This window comes from Amblyomma americanum, chromosome 9 (assembly GCF_052857255.1).
Source record: "Amblyomma americanum isolate KBUSLIRL-KWMA chromosome 9, ASM5285725v1, whole genome shotgun sequence".
Lineage (NCBI taxonomy): Eukaryota > Metazoa > Arthropoda > Arachnida > Ixodida > Ixodidae > Amblyomma > Amblyomma americanum.
The window spans coordinates 145,064,912-145,089,143 of record NC_135505.1 but is presented as its reverse complement, the minus strand read 5'-3'; the positions used below and the strand labels follow the sequence as shown (position 1 = coordinate 145,089,143).

Below are 24,232 nucleotides of genomic sequence, written 5' to 3'. Positions count from 1 at the left end.
AAGCCATTTTACCGCACAATAAGTTTTGTTGCAGTTGGTCTTTAAGAAAAGCGCTTGTGATTGCAGGCACCTGCATGCAATGTATGGCAAGGTGAACCAGGTGGCGGCACCTTTTAAGTTCACAAGGATCAGGTTTGTACCACGCAAAAAGAAGCTTTCTAAAGCACTGTGCTTGGGATTGCAGGTACCAGGACGCCATGTGCGGCAAGGGCATTGACCGGCACCTGTTCTGCCTGTACGTGGTCTCCAAGTATTTGGAGGTAGACTCACCATTCCTCCGTGAGGTCCTCAGTGAGCCGTGGCGCCTCTCCACAAGCCAGACACCTCACAACCAGACCAGTCTGTTGGACCTGAGCAAGTTCCCGGACTTCATCTCGGCCGGCGGTGGCTTCGGTCCGGTGGCTGACGATGGCTACGGTGTTTCGTACCTCATCGCGGGAGAGGACCACCTCTTCTTCCACGTGTCCAGCAAGCGCTCATCACCAGAGACTGTAAGCACTGGCTCTTGTGTATGTGTGTGTGCAGCTTGATGTGTCACACTCGGCAAAGATCGCACTGTCTGTAGTACTACTTCCTCTTTTTCAAAGAAACAGAAATGTTTAAAGCATTTAAGTGTGAGCAGAAACTGATGTGTGGTTAAAGTTTACGAAGAGGTAACATTTGGTGGTGGCTATAATCTACTACCACATTTGTTTACCGCACTGACCTGCACTGGTCTCCTCATTGGTGACTTGTGAGCCTAGTATGGGGCACAACTGTGTCCCCGATGTGCCTTCTCGCAGGCATAGAACCGTATGAGCACTTGTTGGCAGCCATTTGTGTACAACGGTACTACAGTCGAGCCCGCTTATAATGAACATGAGCGTCACGCAGCGTCCGTTCGTTATATCCCGAAGTTCGTAGTAAGTGGACCACAGCTTTAAAGACAGTTGCTTGTCAAAACGCAAAATTTTTTCTTTGCGAAAAGTCCGTGATGGACGTCTGTTTCTGCAGCGCAGATCCGTGCTATCGCCGAGGTCCTTGGCTTAGACAAGTTATCTGAGGCTCTCTATATCGCTCATTGCTACAGGCGCGCTTATGGGTGCTGGCTCCGAAGTTTCATCCTCATCTGATTCTGCCACGTCACTCTCGTCCCGCACTTCAGAAATGATGCCCTCGTCCATGCACGTTTCTGCAGTGTCGGCGTCGTCATCGACAGAAATAAATCATTCCAACCAATTGTTGACCCCCTATGTCGGAGTCTACTATGTGCTGCCACAAATCGCCTCCGGGCTGGTCATCTTCCGAAGCATCAGGCTCGGCATCAGACACTGTGTCGACGAAGCCGGCCTTGCGGAAGAAGTTCCACTCGCCAGTGGCCGTCACCTCCGCCCAGGCCACTTTCATCATCTCTACTGCTGTATACAGTGGAAATGTGTACGGTGTTCCCGTCCGCCATCCCGAATTACAACCAGGGCCCGAGATTTGAACGAAGTCATCAAAACGTCCGCACCACAACAAGAGTGACAAAAGTGCGCGATGGGGTAGACGTGCAACGTGCACAGGCCGCAATCAAGCCAATCTTGCTAAAGATACAGATGCACAGCGCCAGCGGAGAGACCAATGAGGGGCGTCCATGAGCGTCAGTGCAGCCACCTCTTGGCACCCATGGAAGGCCTGCTTCACGGAGCGTGGCCTCTGCGACCGGCGGCGACGGCGGCGTGGTTCATTGCGGAGGCCACGCGCGGATTTGCAAGAGAGTGAGGAGAGGGGAGTGGAGTTGCAAGGAGGGTCGGGAGGGCGATGTTGGAAGGTGTTGGAAGGCATGTCGGCAGGGAAGGGTAGCTTGCTCGAGAGCGGCGCGAAAGGGTCTCGGGGGGAAAACATACCGCACGCCGGGCGCACAAAGGGGTCGGAGGCAGGTTACCTCTCATCGCGGCGCCGGGTTTGCGCTGTCCGTTCGCTGTAACCGATCAGCAGGGCTTAATGACATTCGTTATATATGTGATTTTGGGCCATTGAAACAATGTTTATTTTGACAGTCGCGCAGGTCTCGTTCGTTATAAGCGAAAGTTTGTCTTAAGTGGGGCCGTTACATGTGGGCTCGACTGTAGTTCCTTTGTAATGGCTTTGTTTCTTTTTGCTTCTACTCTTCACAGCCTGGACGTGACATCATTGTGTTTCATGTGTTCACTGTGCAGGACTCGCTGCGGTTTGCGAAGCACATCGAGCAGTCACTGAAGGACATGAGAGCCCTCTTCGAGTGACCGCGCACAGCACAGGAGCCAGCCAAGCCCAGTGGGGGACAGGGGGCCGCCTTCGTTGAGGGTGGTGCCCACCCGACCCCATTTCCCTCCAGCCCTATCAATGCAACTGCGGCAGACGCTTGTTAGCCTGCAGCAACCCTTTTTAACTCGCGAGTTTTACTAAAAGAAAAAAAAACAAAGAAAATGCCTGCACGTGTAGGAAGAGAAAGTGACAAAAATCTCCTGCAAGCCAGGAGAGCTTTGAAACAAGCGCTTGCAGTGTGCGGCATGGTTGTGTGGACAGTGTGAAACATGAGAGAGAGTGCGGTGAATAGGCATGTGTGGATCTCACTGCCAACAAGTTCGAATTTCTCGCCACCCCCGCATCCCATCTCCAGTGATCTGCCTTTTAGGGGCGATTGCGGGAAACCGGGTGCATGCCTTGCAACATCTGGGGTGAAAGCAGCAATACGTTGTTGGTTTGTTGTGGCATGCGTGTTCTTTCAAAGCAGTGTTTTTATTTACAGGTGGGAATGTACGTTTTGTTGTAAGACCAGGGGGTACAAAATAAACAGATGCAACAAGAGTTTCGCTTCTTTCTGCACTACTGAGTCATCTTGTCATAGCATGGTCAGACTCCCAGTCACAATTTTTTTTTTCTTACACAGCGCCATGGTGTGCAACAAGTTAATTTCAGGATGTGTGAACTCTACTTTAATATGGGATGTGATGGATGCTGCTCAGGTAGGTTGTTTTGGTGAACGTAAATGGATAGCTAGAGCAGCAGCACAAACAGCTATGCAAGAAAGACAAAGCAACGTTTGTGGGAATTTGTTCAAAACATGAATGTTATTAATTCAGTATTCTTTTTAGGCATTTTTTAGGCAACTTTTACCTTGTATGACTTGCATGACAAGCCGGAAGGCAAATATTTTTGTCCCAGGAATGTCTTGGTGAGTACATATATGCACTGTGTGCAACCTAAGAAAATGGCAAAAAGTACATTGAAAAGAAACTTGCTGTAAAGTGCAATGTAGAAAACCAAATATGCACGTATTTACAAAAAAAATTATAGTCGCTCTGAAGTTGCAACATGGTAGGTTCTGAACAAAAGGGATCTATGCTCATGTGCAAAGGCAGAGATTGGTTTAGGTGTGAACTGAAAACTTAGGATTATGTAAATTTTTCATTTCGGTGGTTTTTTGTTGAGGAGGACTGAAAATTAATGCCCTCTTGTGCACATTATTAGATATAAAGAAATAGATCTTTCCTTGTTTTGTAGCATCAGTACATTGCATAAGGTGTAGATAATCGAGTGCAAGTTACTCCATTTTGAAGCGAAAAGCTTCACTACGCTAAACACCGCGCGAGCCGGCGTATGTCGGAGCACGAGTGACGTCACGCACGCCGCAGGTGGCCGCCGCCGAATCTGTCGCCTTTTCTCGCGCTCTAGTCACACGAGCCACAGGTGTACCGCCACAGTCGCGCCTTATCTCAAAATTCAACTTTGTTTTCTCTTTCTTCTCTCCCTCCCTCCTTTATCCTTTACGGCACGGTTCGTAATAATAATAATTGGTTTTTGGGGAAAGGAAATGGCGCAGTATCTGTCTCGTATATATCGTTGGACACCTGAACCGCGCCTGAAGGGAAGGGTAAAGGAGGGAGTGAAAGAAGAAAGGAAGAGAGAGGTGCCGTAGTGGAGTAATAATAATAATAATTGGTTTTTCGGAGAAAGGAAATGGCGCAGTATCTGTCTCATATATCGCTGGACACCTGAACCGCGCCGTAAGGGAAGGAATAAAGGAGGGACTAAGAGAAGAAAGGAAGAAAGAGGTGCCGTAGTGGAGGGCTCCGGAATAATTTCGACCACCTGGGGATCTTTAACGTGCACTGACATCGCACAGCACACGGGCACCTTAGCGTTTTTCCTCCATAAAAACGCAGCCGCTCCGGAATAATTTCGACCACCTGGGGATCTTTAACGTGCACTGACATCGCACAGCACACGGGCGCCTTAGCGTTTTTCCTCCATAAAAACGCAGCCGCCGCGGTCGGGTTCGAACCCGGGAACTCCGGATCTGTAGTCGAGCGCCCTAACCACTGAGCCACCGCGGCGGGGCAAGGCACGGTTCGGGTGTTCACCGAGATATGTGAGACAGTACGTTACTGTGCTGCCATTTCCTTTCCTGAAAACAAGTGAGCCGACGGCGTTCATAGAATTGATTTGCGTATTGACAACTTTGCAAAGGCTGTTCATTTTCACGAAAGGAAAGGCGCACAACCGGCTCCATGGGTCAGTGGAGACCTCAATCTCGCTTTCATGTACATGGCGTTGGTGTCAAAAGCCTGCTTTGATTGCGTTCCGCACACTGGATAGGCAGCGCCCCTCCCTGCCACCCTGGGAAGTGGCATGCAGTTAATGGCTGATCGCGAGAGATTGATCACCAAATGAACGCTGCGACCTAGGTATTGCTGCAGTGCCGCATGCGCTGTCAGCGCTAATTCATTCATTCATTCCACATCTCTCTCTCACCACGAATCAAAGCACGAATGAGGCGTCCACATATCCAGGGAGCCTGTTATGCGCCCTTCCTTTGCTCAAAGCCATCGCCGCCTAGAACACTGTCAACGTCAACGCCAATGAACACAGTGAACGCCGATATCTTTCGATTTGTATATCCTGGATTAGCTGAGCTAATCCACATTAATTTTTTTAATGTTCCAGGCACAGTGAAAGTGCTGGCGCGCATATGTGAATGATAATGAAAAGAAAAAAAAATGTAAATGCTGACCGAAGTAAGCCATTCTGCCCATAACCAACCAAAATTTCTTGCTTTCAACTGCGCCTTGTTGATGTTTGTCTAAGCAATAAATAGAGAACTTTCACTGTCCATCTCAAAGTCAGCCTACTTAACCCAGTGACACGGGCATGGGGCGTTTATATTACCGTCAGCGCACCCAAGTGAACTGATACACCAGGTTGAATCACGGTGTTTCAGAGTTCAGCTAGTTGGTACGAGAACACGTAGTAAATGTTGGGAAAAGCGCCCTCATGGCAGCGCGTAGGAGATCTTCTCTGCCCTAGCCTCTTCGCCGTGGCTCATCACTGCCATCGCCGTTTTTCGCCCGCAAATAGTCGTACAAAGAGACATTGTTTCATGGTGACGAGTAGGTGGTGCTGGTAACAACTTTATATTGAAGCAAATAATAAAAGAAGGTCCTCAAGGGCGGGCTCCTACTTGTCCGAGGAGACATGGTTGACTGCAGACGAATATCTCAACTTCTCCGACGTAGGAGAAGTGAGGTGAAAAAATTATTGGTTGAAGGCTATGTCAATAATATCAGGTTTTTGCAAACTCCCCAACCGCAAACTCTGACCAACGACCCGTTAGATGTAGGTCGCATTGCCACAACATGGCGCTGCAGGTCCTCCATGTTGGCCGAGGTTGTCCGTTCTCTACCGTAGCTTGTGTTTCTTGTTTTTGTTCCGTGTTAGCTCTAACAGTTTTAAATTTGGAACAGCTGGCCCTACTTCTCTCGAGTGTCGCCGCAGCGGTTCATTTCGACCCTTTTCCCGTGCGTCTTCCGCACAGTGCGCATTTGCCGAATGCCATCAAGCTGGAACCACTGGAGCGTCAAAACATCCCGGTGTCCCGTGGCGCCTCAGTCACGTGCCGGTACGTCGACTGCTTGGCGAGTCTAGCTCCTGCTCACGCACAAGAAATGGACTCCGACGACGCGGGAATAACCTGCGATTAGTTCGACCCCCGAGGAAGGGACGCTGAGCCATTGCCGTGGTCGCTACTGCCTGCGCTGCGATAGCCAATCGCAAGTGGGATACTCGGCGGGTAAGTTACGCAACTCGGGCGTCGCGGCCAGTGCACGCCCACTTTTATCGCTGTCGGGGGGCCTTATCGCACGCTGTGGCGACTTCCGACAACGGCGGGGGACGCTGGGTATACTGGCATCATATCAGGGAGGCTTCGATCTCCACTCAAGAGGAGAGTCGAAGGATGAAACATAATCGTGTTTGGGGGCTTCCTTGACCAGGGGCGCGATTACGGATCAGTCTCAATCGAAATTGTCTCAAAAAGTATATCATTTGGCTCTCTCCTATTGGTCGGCGGCCATTTTGATTTTTTTCGTCACTGACTGACGTCATAAATGGCGCAGAAGTGGTGACGTTGGCCATCTAATTATGCCGGCAGATTGAGACGATTTTTTGAGACTGGAAAAAGTAGTATCAACACGTTTGAGACAGAAAATGGCGGCTGTACATCGTCGTATACGCGGGTGACCGCGCGAGCAACGGTGTCGGAGGGTGCATGAAGACGACTTTGACGCGCGGGAGAGTTATTTCGAGGAGACTGCGCAGTGTCTGTGCGACGAACTCGCCGTTGAACTGGGAAGTGCGCGGGTGAGTGCGCTGTCAGTGGAGCGGCAGGTGCTGTGCGCGCTGCGGCTTCTTCGCCTCCGGTGGGTTTCAAGGCGCCGTTGGAAATGAAGAAAACGTCGGCGCAGCCCAACCGACTGTGAACAAGCCTTTGCGGAGGGCAGCGGAGACCAATGTCAACGTTGGGTCACAGAAGGGGAGTGTTCGCTTTCCGAGGAGACCCGAGGAGAAGGCGGCGGCGAAGGAGGATGTCCTTTGCCTAAACGTTCGCCGCGGCAGCATCTCCGGCGTCGTCGGGTGTGTCGATTGGGCACTCATCACTATCAAGGAGTCTGGGGGCAGTGCTGCGAACGAGCCGCAAGCGGTTCTACGCTGCGGACGTAATAGTGAGTATACCTCGGCCACTGTTTTTGACCGCATGAGTTCAAGTGCTACAATTGCATGAGCTACAAGTGCGGGCCTCGGCAGCGAGAGTGAGTACGGGCTGTGCTTGTTTTTTCTCAGATCTGTGGCGCGAACATGTGCATCCTGGCCGTGGACTCGCGCTGACCCGGATCCTTCCGCGACGCGTTTGTCTGGCGGCATTCCGAGGCGGAGGAAGGCCTGCTGGACGACGGTGATTTTTTTTTCTGGGTAAGCAGTAAAATAGCCGTGTCACCCGTCGGGCGAACTCAGTCACATCTATTGAGCTCCAGCACTATGCATTTGGCCGGATCTGCTAAAGCTACAAGAATCAGTCTGGACAGTTACACAAATGCAGACACTTTACAATATGATACAGTGTATTGCCACCCTTTCCTTTTGTTAAATATAATTGCAGCAGAAACACAGGACACATATTACATTGTTGAAATGCATAGCCTTTCCTGTTGAAGAAACCAAAGCAAAATGCACCTGACAGCGCTTGTGTTTTGTAGGCAATCATAGCGCATCATTTATATGAATATGCTGGTAAAAGACTGACCTTACAGTAGTGCTCACTTATACATCTAAATCCTGCATGTATGTATGCTCTTGAATGTCATATTCAGCAAAGCCTGGATGTGGGCTACTTGGCGTGAGTCTTCTACTGTATAGCAGAGTGTCCTGTAATGCTGTTGAGATCACTGAGAAAGGACATGCTTAGCCGCATCATTTTTTGTTATGCAGGAGACTATGTCTACCCACTGGAGCCATGGCTGCCTGCACCAGTTGCATGACATTACAGACCTGACTCAGCAGAAGGCCTGTACAACACGCCACATGCTTTCACACAATTTGTGGCTGAGCGCTGTATTGGTGTGCCGAAGAGCTGCTTCCGTTGCTTTCAAGGGCACCGGATGCACCAGTGCCAGTGGAAGTGGACAGTGCACATCATCACCGCACGTGCTGCACTTCACAGCCTCTGTTTGGATGTGCCCATATCAGCAGAGGGTGCAGGCGACACTGCCTCTGACCCAGATAACAACGGGCCACCTCTAAATGGTGGCTGCCTCGTACAGACGGGATCCCTCCTCACCTGCCTCCTGAGAAGAGCATGCGGTGCTGTACTTTAGGCCTCTCTAGGACGACCCGTCTCCAGAGGAAGGCGTACCGAGGGATGGTGCAGCGGCAGTTGCGATGGAAAATCTAGCGTCCAGAGACGACTCACCATGCTGGCATAGAGAGTCATATCAGGCACTCTTCCCCTGTTGCCACTGTCATTTCCTTGTGTCATTGCACAACACACATCTGCAAGTGTGTGAGCAATTGTGTGATGTGGTAATGCCCTTGGCCAACCTGTGTGCAGCGAGAAGCCAGCAGTGACAAACAAGTGCCCCCCACCGGCTGCCACTTCATTTTCAGTGTGTTTGCTAGTATATCTTCCAGTCCCTCAGCAGCGTGTTGCACAGTCTCTTCCTGAAGACGGAAAAGGTGTTGAAGCAGCTCGCCCAATTTCTGAAAAGCATCATTTTGAACTCTCTTTTGTCAATGCTTATGTCAGCCCACCTGCCCCTTCTCTGCTGCCTCCTTCCAGCTTGGTGGAGTGCCTGTGGTCATTACCTGTGTGACGAACATGCATGAACCAAACGTGTAGTGCTGGAATAAGGCATGAAATATTTGTGATGCTTGTTGGAATCAAAAAGCTGTTTTTTATTGCATCATACATTCAGTAAGCGCGTTTATTTTTTTAGGCACAGCATTTGACACCAGTGTTTCTATTGCAGAAAAGGCAGTGTACATACAAGCATACTTTACCTTGATGTACAATTACCGTATGGCATTTCTGAGTGCAGTTAAGAAAAAAAATCTGAATAATTGAGTTCAAAGTGCATGTTTTCTTTCATACAGAGGCTACCTGTACAATAAATATGGCATAGTACAGTGTACATGATGCATTTTCCAGACTACAAAACAATTTGGCACATATAAGTAGTGTAAATACCAAAGCTAAGCTTTTAGTGTAATGGTGTGTGGCTAGGTGTTTCGCTCTGTGCTAAAAGCTGTACCTACTGCAAGGAAACCACTGTACAACAATGCATAATAAAGATTGTAAGGTGCAGTGGCTACAATGACTGCTGAATGACTAGAACATCTTCACTGATAGACAAAGATGTGTAAACATCACAGACACATCATCAAGGAGATGGTGTGTGATTAGCGGTTAGTTTACAATCACAAATCATGCAACACCGTTACTGGAAATGCTCTACAGCTCTAAGAATATACATGCAGCTCCATTGTGGGAAATTTTGAGCACTCGGTTATTGCCCCATAACTGACACCTTGCTCGGTTTGCGTAACACAGGGCTATGAAGTCTTGTCCATGATGACACGAGACGGTGACAATGCCGAATGGCCGGACAAGCTCCTTGTGCTATCATATAATATGTGTGATAAGTGCAACTGCTGTCAAGCTACTTTTCGCCTAGTTATTTAATGTCCTAGTCATTTTCAACTGGCTGTTCCCTTTCAAACTGGAGTGGCCTGTATACAGGGTGTCTCAGATATGATGGACCATAATTTAAAAAAAAAAAACAAGTGGTCTTCCGACCTGAAAGGAAGTGCATGTTAGAAGCTGCGCAAAGTATTTAAAGCCCTTCAAACACTGCCCTCACCAAACCCAGTTATAGCAACATCACTCCGCCTGCTGAGCAAAATACAATAACATATTACACATCACTGCCCTTTCCTACCTACCTCACTGCCCTGGATCATATGCAATTCAAGCGCTGTGTACCAGCAAACATGAACAAACTTGCTCAACTTTCTGCCCAGTTGCAATTAGCCTCTATACAAGCAAACTACTTCTTTCCAGGTTGACCCTGGATCTACTACATGATCAGTAAATAACGTTAATGGAACAAGCTCGTTCTCTCCTCGGTGACAATAGCAAAGTTATCAAGTCAAGTGCTTCCTTTCTCTCTAAAAAAAGTGGAGCATAAACATCACAATTTCTGCATCTTGCACAGGAAAAAAAAGAAACTACGGCAACAACTGAACATAAACCGAACGGAGCTACAAAAATACAAACGGAACATCAAGTGCTTAGCCCGATGTGGGCGGCAACACTTGGTTACGAGGCAGAAGAGTGCTGCCACAGAGGCAGGCCGTGTCGGCTCTCATTTCCCGCACCGAGATTGCAAGCTATCAGCAGCTGCACCTGTCTGTCGGCAGTTGCTTCTATGTGATGATTCATGGTTTTCTGGTATTTTCTAAAGAAAATAAACAGAACCACACGTCACTCGGTGATCGATAGGCGCCGACCGAGAACACAGACTAAAGTTGTCTTCGTCGATTTTCGAGCCGAGCGCTGCTTGTAAGTTGATCTCGGCAGGCCCGTAGCATTCACTGCCTTCAATCAGATTTTTCTGCGCACTTAAGACATCCGCAAAGTACCTTGATTTTAGACGACACGCGAAAAAACAGGAACTAGCCATGGAATCAGCTGTTTTCTTGCAGGCCGCCATGTTCACGTTATGCCACTGCCAGCGCGCCCTCATGGCAAGAGAAGTTAACCTGCAGCAAATTTCATTGCAAAACTGAGAATGCTTCTAATTTTCCCTCGTGTTGTTGAGATTGCAACACAGTTTACTACCAAAATAATACATTGCTTGTTTTCTTCATTGCGTTTTTGTTCATTTTCAGACTAACATGTTCACGCTATACCGCTGACAGCACACCTTCGTGGCAAAAAAAGTGACTGAACAGCAAACTTAATTGCAAAAATGAAAACACTGCTTTTTTTGCTTGGTGCTGTTGGGTTTGAAATACAGTTACTTAGCAAAATAAAACATTACTCGTTTTTATTCACTGCGTTTTTACTGCAAAACATTAGTCTACGGTCCCTTGTCGTGCGATTAGTGGTTTCGGGGCGGAGCCCACCGCCTCCTTGCTCCGCATTGGCCGATTCGGCGGTCGGCATTTCTCGGTGTCGTCATTTTGACGTCACTGTCTCAATATTGAGACAGTTTTTTGAGACTGATCCGTAATCGCGCCCCAGAAGTTGCCGTGCTTCGCGATGCAGAGCAAAATCTGACTGGTGCACGTAGTTTCTGTTCTGTACCGGTTTTGCTCGCGACTGACATGTCACGGAACCATCGCCCTGTACAAGGCCGGGGAAGTGTTCCTCTGCACTGAACTCACGCGACGGTGCGTCACCGTCGTCTGCGATAAGGTTTTTGCACGCAGTTTAGTAGCGCCGGATCGAGGATCACAGCGCACGTGCGGCGTAGTGGTGTGTTGTGCGCGATTTCATGCGTGAAACCGATCGACCACCTGTGGAGTAACGCCGACCGTGTTGTGTCTTTCTCCTCTCTCTCTCTCCCTCCACCCCCGCGAATGTTTCCCGTCCAGTGGCATGTCCAGAAACAAGGACGATGAACCAGATGCCGGAAAAGCGAGTGAGCCGCGGACTGAAAGAGGCGTGGCACAGATTCATCGCCGCGCCGAGCCGAAGTCGGGAGGTAAGGCCCGCTAATTACATTTGTTATGCGGTTCATGCCGCCGCTTGCCTGCACGGTTCATGTCACGATCGAAACAGTGCACTCGCGCGAGCTGTGTCGCTGATTTCGTTGCTGCCGCGGCTATGCTTGAGCGGATTGATTTAACGGTTTTGCATTCTGATTTCCAGAGTCGGCACAGGTCGTTGCATTTGCGTCATGTTGTGACAGATCATCCGGCCGCGCGCGCAGAATTTTTACTACATCTTTGAACGCATATCATACAGTGGCGTTGCCTGGTGCACTGCATTTATATCAGGTGCAAATTGCTGCATGCATTCACTGCTTTGCACTAGCTGTCATACTGTGGAGACACATGTACTTCTTCATGTCGACATTGTAGTGCATATCAATATACTGTGCCTGCAAATAGATGTACACAGGTTTTTCCCAGATATTTTGCCAATTCGCATCGAGCTAGCAGTTATAATGTGTAAGCCACGCATAACCTTTAACGTAAAATATCCACAAGAAGCAAGTTTGACCACCGCAGCTTACAAATCATTGCAGTGCAAAACGTTAACAGAATATAAGTGGATCCCTGCACAGGTTTTTGTTGCTGCTTGTTGAATATCGTAAACATTTGATGTCTCGCATTATTGTCTAGCTATTGGCTTGGATTCTGATCACTTTTTACTAGTCTTCCATCGTTCTAAAGTGCGAAACCAAGTCAATAATGATACAGAAGTTGTTGTTAAGAAATGATTATTAAAAGCTCAGATTATGTAGCTGATACTAATCTTGTCTCAGAAATTTATACCTAAACAAGGAGCGCCCTGGATGAAGCCTACTCATAAATATGATTTTATATTGTCAATCTCTGTAAGAAGCTTAGTTATCTGGGACTCCTTGGGAATGTGTAGTGGCAATCAAGGCTATATATGCATTATATATAGCTTCGATTTAAACATCCCTTGAATGAAATACTGGATCACAAAGGCGAAAGAAACACAGCTGATATGGCTTGCTTGCTTGCATTTTTCATACCTGGGACATTTGTCAGTAGTGTTCATTTTTCATCTGTTCGAAAGAGCATCCTAAAACTTTCTCTGAAAGAGTTCATGCTTTGAAAAGTGTGTGCTTGTATATTTTAGTCAAAAATCATTTGTTTCATGAGTGCACTCGTTTACAGCACCAGTTCTTATATGTGGAGTAAATGACTTTGCACTGCCGCTGGCTGTCTAAATATAGATAAATTAGTGTGGGAAGAAAATAAGAAATAAAAATAAAATTGCCCAGCCCGCACCGTATAGAGCACAACGGGCTTATCCGAATATGCAGGTGAACCGGCACCCAGTTATTGCTTAGGCATACAGTCTCATAGGGTATGGTTTGGTGGCATAAATTCTTCCTTGACATATAAAGTAGACTTTTGCAATGACTTTTAAAAGTTTTTTTTGTGTCAGGATTTGACAGAAGTGCGAGCGTGTTTCAGATCAAGGTTGCCATGTTGGGCCAGTTATTCGTATTCAGTTTCATTGCAGCTTCAGTGCGGAGGGTGAGAACGAACAAATTGTGCCTGTTCTTACAGCAGGCCCAGGTTATCGCATTTCATAATTTTAGTTTTATGCTTGAAGCACTCTTTCTGATTGTCAACATCATAACACACAGGCGAACCAACCAGATTGTTCAATTTTCATGTAATTATAAGTAAAAAAAATGACCCTGTTCTCACTGTTTTTCTACTATGCTTCCCCAACCTGTACTACCACGGCAGTTCCACAGCCCCGTTTCAGGCTGCAAAAGCGGTGCATTGGTCAGACTGTCTTTTGAGTACAGTAGCCTTTATCTTTTCATGTCACTGTTGTGTCGCTGGCTTGAAATTGAGGAGACACCAGGGGATGGCAGTGATTCTAGCATGGCATGATATTTATTTTGCTTGACGAGAGTACAGGAGGGGTTGTTTAAATGATGTTTTCTTGCAGTGGTAGTTGGTGTGGAAATCATCTGTGACTGGAAAAATATTTTGGCCAGAGAGGGTGTAGTCTCATGAGGTAGACATTTGTAAGTGGCTGCTCTGCCTCATGAAGTGTATCTTGTATCAGAAAGGAAGTATGATACTGTTTAGTTTTGGTTTAGAGACAGTTGTGCAAGGCATAATTTCTTTGGTGCAGAGAAATAACAGCGGTACAGATTTTGTTTGAAAACTGTTGGCAGTAAGATGTACTGCATGTACGATCTAGCACATCGTATATTTTTTTGCTTGCCGTGAGCTGAGCAAACAGACAAAAAATGTGCAGTTTGTTAGAAGAAATTGATCACTTGGCAAGTAATGAATACAAGCAACAAGTGTGTAGTTTGTGTCGTTCAGGTTTCAGTGCGCTTTCTTGCTCATCGTGGTTCAATTGACAGTTGCAGAGTCAGTTGCTTGACATATTCCTGGTGAAGCTAATAGTGGAATACCAAGATGTGCCAAGTTCAGTGCAACTCAAGTAAGTTGCTCTGCGGTATTTGTCTGTTCTTTTTGCAAATGTGTGTTACATTTCCACAATTGCTGCTGAAAAGTGCATGGAGGAAAAAACAACGATGCCCACATGGAGTGGTTGGAAAATAGGAATTCACTGGCCTGATAAACAAGATTGATGATGAAGAATAAAAAGAAAAAGATTTTACTGACATTACCAGCCGTGTGTTGAGTTACGTTTATATTGGCACTAATGTGTGTGACTCATAGGCTTGTTGGAACCCTCTGTGTATTGCTGAGAGATTAAAACGCTACCACTTTTCCTTGTGGTCATGACACCATTCCTTTATCTTGGTCCATTGTGTCGCTTTCATTAGTGACGTTATAGGGTTTGATAACACTCTGAGCATGTGGCAGTTAAACGGGATTGCCTTTCACTCGAGCACGTGCATCTATAGTTGTCTGTGACATGTGACAACCTTTTCGTCTCACCATAAAAGTTGCATGACGAGTTTGCACATACACTTTTTGCCGGCTTTTGTGTGTCCCAGGTTGCTTTTATTATTGTGGTGAGGTAGCTTTTGTTTCGTGTTGTTGGGCCAAGAACGTCAAAAGTACAAAGTAATGGTTAACATAAGTGAACACAAGCACGAAGTAATGGTTGACATAAGTTAACATAAAGTGAGGATCTGTTGACCAACGAGAGTGTAAGAACATTGATAATTAATCTTTTCCAGTACGTACAAAGTGAGGTGAGAGACACAGCGTTCATTTATTACCGCGATTATGATTGCACAATATGTGCTATATGGTATGAGCTCTTTGGCTGGAAGGGCCTGAGATTGCTTCACAAGAGATATTTTTGAAACCATAAAGATAACAACACGATGGATACAGGTGCATCAGCACGTCATCTTTTTCGGTTTAAGAAGAAAGTGGCTTTTTTCTTTTCTGAAGTAGGCTTCACATCAGGTGCAGTGCTGGATAATTGTGGCTATGTCTTTGTTAGCTTTGTACTTGTTCATCTTCACGTGTGTATTATATATCTTTGTACTATCTTTTGCAGTAAATCAATGCCCTATCCTTCTATTGTTTCCCATTGTCCGCTGTCTAGATGGCCAGTTATCAGTTGCCGTTTAGCTCCAAGTTCCTGCTGTAGTGGATGGATGCGGACGAGGAATAGAAAAAGTTTTTCGTGTTGCATGGTTTATCGTGTTGTGAATTTTATGGGCCTTTTTTTTGCTTTTTGTGAGTAAGCCAGTTTTGCATGCAATCACGGGTTCCCACATGAAATAGTAACGCGCACTATTTGTGTGATGTGCAGTGAGTGGATCAGTGCCGGAAATGTGCTGGCTCACCAGCTCATGCTGGAGGTGCACGAGGCATGCAGTGGCGACGACCCGGCGCCTTGCCGGGAGTTCCTGCTGTCCGGCCGTGGCTGGAAGTTGCTCTGGGCCCTTGTCCGCATTGGCTCTCAGGTATGTCTGGGTCGCTGCAGACTGAGGCTGGTCTTAGTGACTTAAGTGCTCTCTTTGCTTTCTCCAGCTTTCATCTTGGTTATTTCTACGCTTAGTGAAACTGCTATTGCCTCAGTATCACCATGGGTTTATCGGAAATGAATCAGGTTGAAAGTTACCACCTGTGCTGTGTGTACTGTTGCAGCCATGGTAATATGAAGCATGCTTCGGTGATCAAACTTCCATCATACCTTACCTAGTGAAAATTTGGGTACATTAATGCATATGCTGTCAAATGCTACTGGTGTGCTCCCAGGTACACCCTGGCAGTGCGTACAGTGAAAGCAGCTTTTCTTCCATAAATGGAAGGAACTTTTCCATCTCTTCAACATAACATGCGAGAAAAGTCGCAATGCTGAAGTCTGCTCTGTATTTCTTCGGCCACGACTGCACCTTCGTCTGTCTGGGGCCTCTTTCGCACTAAAACCTATGGTTATGGAATACGAGCATGCGTGAACATCTACCCTCTTGCTTTAAGAGAACCGTGAAACACTTTTGCAGGCCCATTCCTAGGTTAGCTTGAATCAAGCGCTGACTTTGGGGATCAGCAGCTGAGTAGTATTGCTAAGCTAAAGCACTCTAGTATGCTCCATATGCTTGAACTTTTTCAGGGTTGTATTGAGGATTCATTGTAACCTATCCATAGACTATGGGCAGCAGTAAATTGTCTGTGAAGCTTTTGTAAGCAGACAGAATGCAAATTTATTAAACCAAACTTTTCTTCCCTTACACTTGAGAGGGTAGGGGAACGGCAATGGCAGTTAGGTAAAATGGAGTACTTCTCATAAAGTGGACTAAAATCTCAGTGTCATAAGTAATACTAGTCAGCTATGCATGTGGAGTTCTTATCACTATAAATTGGAAAAAAAAAAAGATCAGTGCCAGAATTGAGGACCACTTTCAAGATGGCAAAACAAGTGGACCGTCGCTTATATTAGTAAGAAGTGCTTCCGTGTTATGACACAAATTTCTTTTTGTCCACAGTCCCTGCCATGCTGCAAGGAGTTGTCCAGGGTGGCGATATCTCTTCTGGCGTTCTTCTCCAAGCTTGAAGAGCCATGGTCACCAGGTACTGCGTAGCTGTCATTTGCTTGACATTGCTTTCAGTGCAGACACCAGCACTGCATTTATTTTCTTTCTGTCCTACCTATTCATCCTTCCAAGCTGTTTTCGCACAAAAGATTTTTGTTTGTAAGTGCAGGCAATGTTGCATGTAACTAAAGTTGTGTAATATTATTTGAGCTTTTAGTTGCAGGGGCCATTTTTCTATGTACAGTTCTAGCATCACTTTGTGGTCAACTTTGAATTTCAAAGTTGTGTACGGTCATTATACGGCATCTGCCTCTTGCACTGACACTTCTTTTTGTGTTTTCTGAGTGTCCACTACTACATTTTGGAAAAGAAGTTGGAGAGCTTGCGAGGGACATCAAGTTAGACCTTTATTAATTATTGGTTATGCTCATTGTGGTTAAATATGGGCTATTTGCTTTTGAGTAACAGCATTTAACAAAATCACAAAAAAATTGTAAGAAAATCACACAAAAATTGAAGCTAACTGTGCATTTTTACTGTGGCTGCCTTTAGTCTCTCTTCAGTAATTGACATCAAAGTAGATATCTTGCCTCTGTTAAAGATTTCAAACCAACCAAAGCCAAACTGTTTCTCACATTTAAATACTTGATAAGTATAAAGATCACAAAACTTTATTTCAAGTTTAGTGCACGAATCAGTGAAGCATCAGTTTATTTCTTTTTTGACTTATTGATTAGATATAACATGCAGCTTAATAGTTTGCGAAATTTAACCGCCTGTTCTTTTCCTTTCTTCAAGGAACATTTGAGTGGGATTTCGAGGAGAGGGACCTCATGGCCTGCTCTGTCACCCCGGTGAGCCCGACTAAGACGAGTTTGAAACACCGCCGCTGTCGACAAAAGCCTCGGGCTGAATCAGTGTCGGACAGCTCCGATTCAACAGATTCGGAACAAATGGAAGTGCCTTCACCACTGCTGCGTACATCAACCGCTTTATTTCTGTCCAACAAGGATCCATTGGACTCTGCAAGCGAGGGTTGGGAGGACCGCCTGGACCCACGCCGTAGTGCACCTCTCGAAGAGGCCCTCACTGAAGATGAAACCAAGGTCGCAAGTGCCCGCGTGACGCCATCCTTTCTGCTGCACTGCCTCGTCACCCTTTTGACCCAGTCCTGTCGTGGGGCGGTTCATAAGGGGGATCGCTGGCAAGCTATCGCTACATCCATATCGGGACTGTGCCTCCCCGGTGCACTGGAGCTGTTCAGCAGTCTCTCCCACCTGCCTCAAGGAGGGTCACAGCTGAAGCAGCTGCTGGGACAGCCTAGCTCCAAGTCTCTTCAGCGAAGAGTGTTGCGTCTCATCATCACAGCCACATCGCAGCTTCTTCACTCCGGGTGCGGTTACTCACATCAGTCCATCCGCAAGTACCGCGTCCTCTCAACCCTTCTCGACACGTGCCAGCCTGCGTTGGATGCTGGGGACTCCGAGTCTGTGGTGGAAACCACGTGCGCTGCATTGATATTCATTCGGGATGCTATTCGAAGCTTTCCATCCTCAGAGGGAAGCCTGAACTGGGTGGTGGAAGCCGTGCACAGGCTGGGCTCTCACAGCAGTCTGCAAGCGATGCTGCGTTCCTCCGATTGCTCGTCCTGCCTCACCGTCAGTGGGCTTCTCGCTGACATTGTCCTGTCGCTGAAGCGTGCCAAGACTGCGCGGAGGCAGGGCGTAGCGTTTCATCATCACGACGCCCTGCTCGGGACACAGCTCAGACACAGCATGTCGGAGCCCTCTTCAGGATGTTGCATCGCATCTTTGTGCAACATCCTCCTCAACGGTCCATTTCTGTCGACGCAAGCCCTCTCCCGCTGCGGCATCTGCTGCTGCATGGCACTCGACGAGGTCTTCGTGCCACTCCTCACGGACTTTGGCTCGCGATCTGAGGAAGAAAAACAGCAGATTTTGCAGCTGCTGCAGAAGTGCCTGTGTGCGCAGCTGGGCCTGTTTACCCAAGCGTGTTTCACCTGTCGCGAACGCCAGGACAGAGGAGATGGTATGTGCGCAACATATTCCTCGCTTTTGAATCATGGTGATGCAGATATACAGACTTCGGTTGGCAGACACTTGCTCACTGTTATGGAAGCTTCGCGATCACCATTTCGGGAGCTGATCTGCATGCAGGTGGCGCTGCCATGTTTCCTGGAGTTTGACTTTGCAAACGCAGCAAGTGCAGAGCCGGAGCTGAACCCACTATGGTTTTCGGTGTCTGCTTTTTCGCTCCTCGGTGCTGATGCCTCCTCGGTGTTCCTGCCTGAGAGTTTGCAGACGAAGCTTTTGTACCGGTTGCTCATGCCTTCTGTCGCCCCTGTGTACAGGCATGCAGCTCTGGTTCTTATTGAAACCCTTATCCTCGCCTATGTAAATAGTGTCAAAGAAGAAGACGACAGTGGGAGCATGGAAAACAGCTTGCTGCAGCCCAGTGTTGATGGCGAATCTAATGCGCTTGCAGCATTCACACAATTTCTAGCCACCGAAACAAAGGAGTTCCTGCGGAAGGTGAGGCCCCTCATTACGATGCAATCCGTCGAGTCACTGAATGAGTCCGCTACCGAAGAAAGCGCGGATCCGGAGTCTGCTGCCCATAAGGAGGCACAGCTGTCGACGCTGGCAGAACTGTGGTCGTCTTGCCGCCGCGTGGTGCAGTGCAGTGTGGTGCGCTCCCATCTGAGGACAGGCAGCTGTTGTGCAGAGGCTTATCGGTTCCTTCTGTGGCTTGTCGACGAGACGGTACAAGCTGGTCCGTGCAGCCGGAAAGTGTTTCCTGCTCTGGAGACATTGCTTGCGCTGCTTCTTCAGTTGTGTCCAGTGCGCCTCTGGTATCAGTCGGAGGTGAGTCCCGCCCTCATTTTTGTTGCTGTGCTTTTTTAATACAGAACTGTCTTCTAAGGCTTCATGCCAAGTTTTTGTGGGCCCATTAAAGAGGGCAAGCATTAAGGCCAATTTGGCAAGATATTGGATGCAAAGACATACGGTGGCGCCATCTAATGGCAATGACAGCGTAGGGTGTAGGATGCTCAATGTAGGGTTATGTCTGTCTTTCTACTGCTTTGTGATTCATCTCAGGCACTCTGTGTGGCCCAGTTCACACTCCCTATGAGGCATTAGATCGACTTTTGCAACAAACCATCTAGCTGAGTGAGCAAACTGTCGGAGTATAACCCGGCGAGCATTATCCGCTGGCACAGTGGGGCTGGAGCAAACGTTTCTCTGCAGTCATTCAGAACATGTGTTGCCGCCTTGTGGACAACACTGGAGGTGCTATGCCACCAGTCAGTGGCCACTGCATCACAGTGAAAAAGTGATTTTTGCGTTGGACATGTGGAGCTGTGCTTAACACTAACACATATCGGTGCAGTACAAATCAAATGTGAGCCAGTAGGTTTCAGTTAGTTCTGGCCGATGCGGTGCTGTTTGATTGGTTTCTTGAATCAAGAGTAGGCGAGAAGGATAGTGGCAGTGATGCAAAGCACTCTTTAAAAGCTTGGAACTCTGTAGAGGTACGTTTCAGCCATTTTCATTGGCGTGGGCTTCTAGTTGCCGAATGGTTTATCACAAACTCCATAAAGGAAATGTTGCTCCCTGGAATGCTTGCTACACACCTGACAGCGGGCACTTGCTGGTTTGCCCGTTTTCAGGTTAGCTAATTGCTTCTCACAGCTTTTCTATCTTTTCGATAGAAAATGGAGCTTACGCCAGCTTCGTTGTGTACTTCTGGCATTGGGGCAGGAGCGTAAAAACCTGGCACAGTTACTGTGATGAAAAACAATAAAAATATGCAATGCAGGCACTTGCAAAGGGGAAGTTAAGAGAACAGCATGACCTGTATCTTTCAAAATGCGAAAATTCTGTCGAGTGCCCACTGCTACTGCAGTAAAGCAGAGTCACGTGATCACACTTGTGGTGCAGTACCGGCGCTGGTACCGTTTGCTTCAGTGGTAGAGCTTGGGCTCAATATATAATAAACTATGTTCACTCTCATCAAAGCCTTTTGTTCCGTTATGTTTCTGTCATCAGTGAAACAGTTATTTCACATGTTCTTCACACTGGTTGTCACTCCTCTAACTGGAAAGTTTGGCTTGCAAATTTGGCATCACATTCTGAAAGACTATTGCAAAAATGAGTTTGTCTTAAAATTGCTGCTTGTCAGGCCTTTTTAGCTTAGATCCACTGATTTTAATAACCGATGCTCCAGACTCCTGCGAGGTCGCAGGGTTTTTGGCTGTTCAGATATGGTTGTACGTGACATCTCGCTGGCATGCAGTGCACTGCTGAACAACAAGATAAAAGTGAAATGGAAAGCTGATATTTGTGGAAACTCACGGCGACAAGAAAAGGCATTGTCCAAAAAGATAAGGGATGACGGGTAAGCAGTGCCCATGTTGTACTGGCTTCTTGTAATCTTTCGTTCTTTTTGTGTGCAGTGTCTTTTCGCCAATAAAGGGACTGACAACTGACTAAAACATGTCGTGAGATTATGGTGGAACTGAAGAGATATTGTCTCATATTGTAAGGATCGAGCTCTGCAGTATTGAAAAAAAAAACGAGGGTTTGTAATTTTAATTTGGCATCGAAAACTGCAGAGGAGAAACTGGGATACCGGTTTGAGGTGAAACCTTCTCATTATTGTGTATCCCACCGCGTGACCACAACTTCGTTAAATATTATTGATTTTTTCTTAAATTCACAGTGTTTTTCCTTTCAGGAGTGTTTGTCATATTTCATTATAGTTTGCATTCTCTCTTATGCACCCTTTGGTGAAAAGCAGGGCTTCCTACACATCACTGATGATGTGCTTCTAGCTTCTGTTACTAGGTGCCTCCACGGTGTTTTGAGTTTCTTGGTTGGTGTAGTAACTACAGTCCACTGACACTGTTGTCGATGAGGCATTCATCTCTGTCCTAACGGCTTTAGGTGTGGAAACTCAAATGGACGCTACACTACACTAAAGCTGTCTAGTTAGTGTCTAGAGAGTGCAGCGGCGTGTAATCGCCATCATGGTTTCCCCATCATCGTGGATTCCTCATGATCGGCATCAGGATGCATAAAAACAGGTGTATCCCTTGATAAAAAAATATTTCAATAATCAATTTCAATTGATCAATAAAAATATTTCACAGCATTTTTAACAGAATCAGTGTAGGTTCGAGCACCTTGTACGGTAAGCTTTCCATGTTACTGAAAAAAAAACTAGGGGCCTAAAATTAATTTGTCTGTCCTTTAAGAGGAGTGACTCTTGTCAGTAGCTCCTTGGCTCAAGGCGCATTGATTGTGTTTTAGTGGCTCCATGGCATTTTGCTGAAACCAAGCACCTGTGGCCAGATGTCATTGTCCTTCTCCGCAGCACACCAAGTGGCAGCAATGAAGCAAAACACGGCCTTCGAAGGTGTGCTAAAAATAAGAGAAAGCCGGACAAGCTTTGTGATAAGAGGCCCTGTAATCTATCAATGGTTGGGGAGGGGGGGGAGAGAATACAGAAACAATGTGTAATCTTGAGAATTTGTGAATGGATAAGGCAGTGAGAAGGAAAGACAGTGCCATTGTTTCAGGGAAGCAGCTGGGTGTCTGAGAAAGGTCATGGAGCAGAAGGAGAAGGTGACTTTATTGTGTAATGTTTTCTGTTCAGGACAAGTGCAGCTTAATGTGGTCATGATGGATGAATTCATGGAAAAAATTAGTTGCAATGGAAAAGTCCTACTTTTGTTTTCTAAATTTTTCGTTTGTCATAGAACCAATGAAGCAGATGTATTATTAATGAAAAGAAATAACAGATGAGGTAAAGCATGGTCCTACTGAGATTAATATAAATGGGCCAGACTACCCACCATGATGGCTAGGTGGTTTATGGCGTTTGGCTTCTGATCCCAAATGTTGGTCATGACGGCTGCATTTTGATGGAGGCGAATTGCAAAAGGGATCCGTGTGCTGTGCATTGTTAGGGCATGTTAGAGAGCCCCAGCCGGTAGAAATTGATCTGGAGCCCTCCTCCGCTGCACGTCTTTCTCTGTCCCTCTTGGCACCCTCTTCAGTCTTCATTCCTTTGCTGACAGTGAATTTCGGGTGTCCACCCTGACTGAGCTATTCACAGTGTGGCCTTCCTTCACGCATAACCATTTATTTTATTAATATTATTAGACTAAATATTATTATTAAATATTAATATTAAATATTATTAGACTATTATTATTAGACTAAATATTGTAACAATACAACAGCACAACAAGAGAGACTTGTGCTTGTCAATACATCATTACTACATCTTGTTTGTGCCATGCTCAAGTGGCATCAGAAGTAAATGGAACAAGGTTCTGAGGTGAAAGTGTAGCGATGCATGACCCTACTGAATTCAGGAGGCATGTTTAATGCATATCTGAGCGTTTCAGCACAACGGTGCACAGACATGCAGAAAGCTCCAAAAAACCTGGACACCAGTGTAGTTCATGCATTTTTTTCTCTCTCATAATTGAAGTGAAAAGTAACGTCTTGTGTTGTAATTGATTTAGTATTAGCAAATAATCTAAATATTTTCTTCCAGTTCTGTGTCATCAAAAGTGACCCTTGTGTTACATTTGTGGTGGTGCTACTTTCGGGTAAAAACAGTACATCATGGAATCTTGTTTCATTTGCTTTTTAAGCAGCTTGAACATCGTAGACAGGTAAAATGGCATGGTTTATTGGGGATCTTGTAGACGCACAATTGTGCTAGCATTGCGAAAAAAAGTTGCGTACACTGGCATGTGTGTGAGCATGGAAACATGCCCCATGCTTGTACTACCTGCTGGTACTCGAGTTCATTCAAGGGCAACCGTGTCTTTCTTGTGATCTCACTGGCGCCCCCTTGCAGTGCCTCCAACACAAGGAGCTGGTGCGAGAGCTGCGGAACCGCCTGCACGGCTGCCCCAGTGTGAACCGCAGTGCTGCTGAGTGGCGCTGCCTTCTTGACGCCCTGCTTGGCAACCTTGTGCACTGGACGCGAGTGCCAACTCTTTCCAGCCGCCCAAAGGTGCCAATCATGCACTGTTGTTACATTCAAAGTTGATGCATTGTAATGCATCTAGGAGCAAAACTTTTTCTGAAACTGTTCATATAGTTGGGCTTTTAACTTCAGTGGTGCCTCGTTATTATAGAGACTTTGATTTAAGTGAAACTGTTCATAAACTGAGTCGTCCTTAATAACTAATCGTGAAGAAAACAAGCATATACCAGGTGCTTCAGGAAAGTTGATCACTAATTTTTAAAAATAGGGTTTTTGAAATGAGGAGAAGCTTTTTGCGGCATAGTAATATTAGTGCTAGCGAACATCCAAAAACAGGCAGATGATATTAACTAGTAAAGTTATTAACTCACTTCTAATAGTTAACTTTTTAAGTATTGCTGATAGGCACCTGGGGCAGTTAGAAATTTGTAGCCGGCTGCTAGTAATAGCCATATCAGTTTTTGAAATTTAAAAAACATGATTATCTTCGGTGCTGTGGCTTGACAAAATTTGGCTATTTTGACTAGTTACATGCACTGGAGGGGTGGCTTTGCCTGCATGCTTCTCAGAAGCACATGTATTTTGGCACGATGTAGCCAAAGTTAGCTGAGCCACAGCAGTGAGAGTAATCGCATTGTGGATGTTTTCTGTTGGCAAACAGCAAATCTCCA

The 24,232-nt window shown here is 46.5% G+C and overlaps 2 protein-coding genes and 1 long non-coding RNA gene across 10 annotated transcripts in view; all 3 read left to right on the top strand.

The window, feature by feature from the left end:
- Positions 1-2,811, top strand: part of whd (carnitine O-palmitoyltransferase whd) — a 32,080-nt gene extending 29,269 nt beyond the window's left edge. For all 6 annotated transcript variants that reach the window (XM_077637901.1, XM_077637904.1, XM_077637902.1 and 3 more), the window contains exons 10-11: positions 185-491; positions 2,181-2,811. In XM_077637901.1, coding sequence (XP_077494027.1) covers positions 185-491; positions 2,181-2,246 — 373 coding nt within the window. In that variant the 3' untranslated portion in view covers positions 2,247-2,811. The remainder of the gene's footprint in view (positions 1-184; positions 492-2,180) is intronic.
- A 2,862-nt stretch (positions 2,812-5,673) lies between these two features.
- The window catches only part of mv (lysosomal-trafficking regulator mauve), a 77,711-nt gene continuing 59,152 nt past the window's right edge, over positions 5,674-24,232 (top strand). The window contains exons 1-7 of one of the 3 annotated variants that reach the window (XM_077637896.1): positions 5,674-6,073; positions 11,434-11,543; positions 13,932-14,011; positions 15,308-15,461; positions 16,485-16,569; positions 17,331-19,417; positions 23,430-23,588. In XM_077637896.1, the coding sequence (XP_077494022.1) occupies positions 11,457-11,543; positions 13,932-14,011; positions 15,308-15,461; positions 16,485-16,569; positions 17,331-19,417; positions 23,430-23,588 (2,652 nt within the window). In that variant the 5' untranslated portion in view covers positions 5,674-6,073; positions 11,434-11,456. Of the gene's footprint in view, positions 6,074-11,129; positions 11,230-11,311; positions 11,544-13,931; positions 14,012-15,307; positions 15,462-16,484; positions 16,570-17,330; positions 19,418-23,429; positions 23,589-24,232 lie in introns of those variants that run through there. The other 2 variants (XM_077637898.1, XM_077637897.1) reach the window with 2 other exon arrangements.
- Positions 6,803-8,985, top strand: LOC144105698 (uncharacterized). Its single transcript, XR_013308861.1, has 3 exons — positions 6,803-7,004; positions 7,123-7,251; positions 7,768-8,985. It is a non-coding gene; the product is annotated as an uncharacterized LOC144105698 (long non-coding RNA).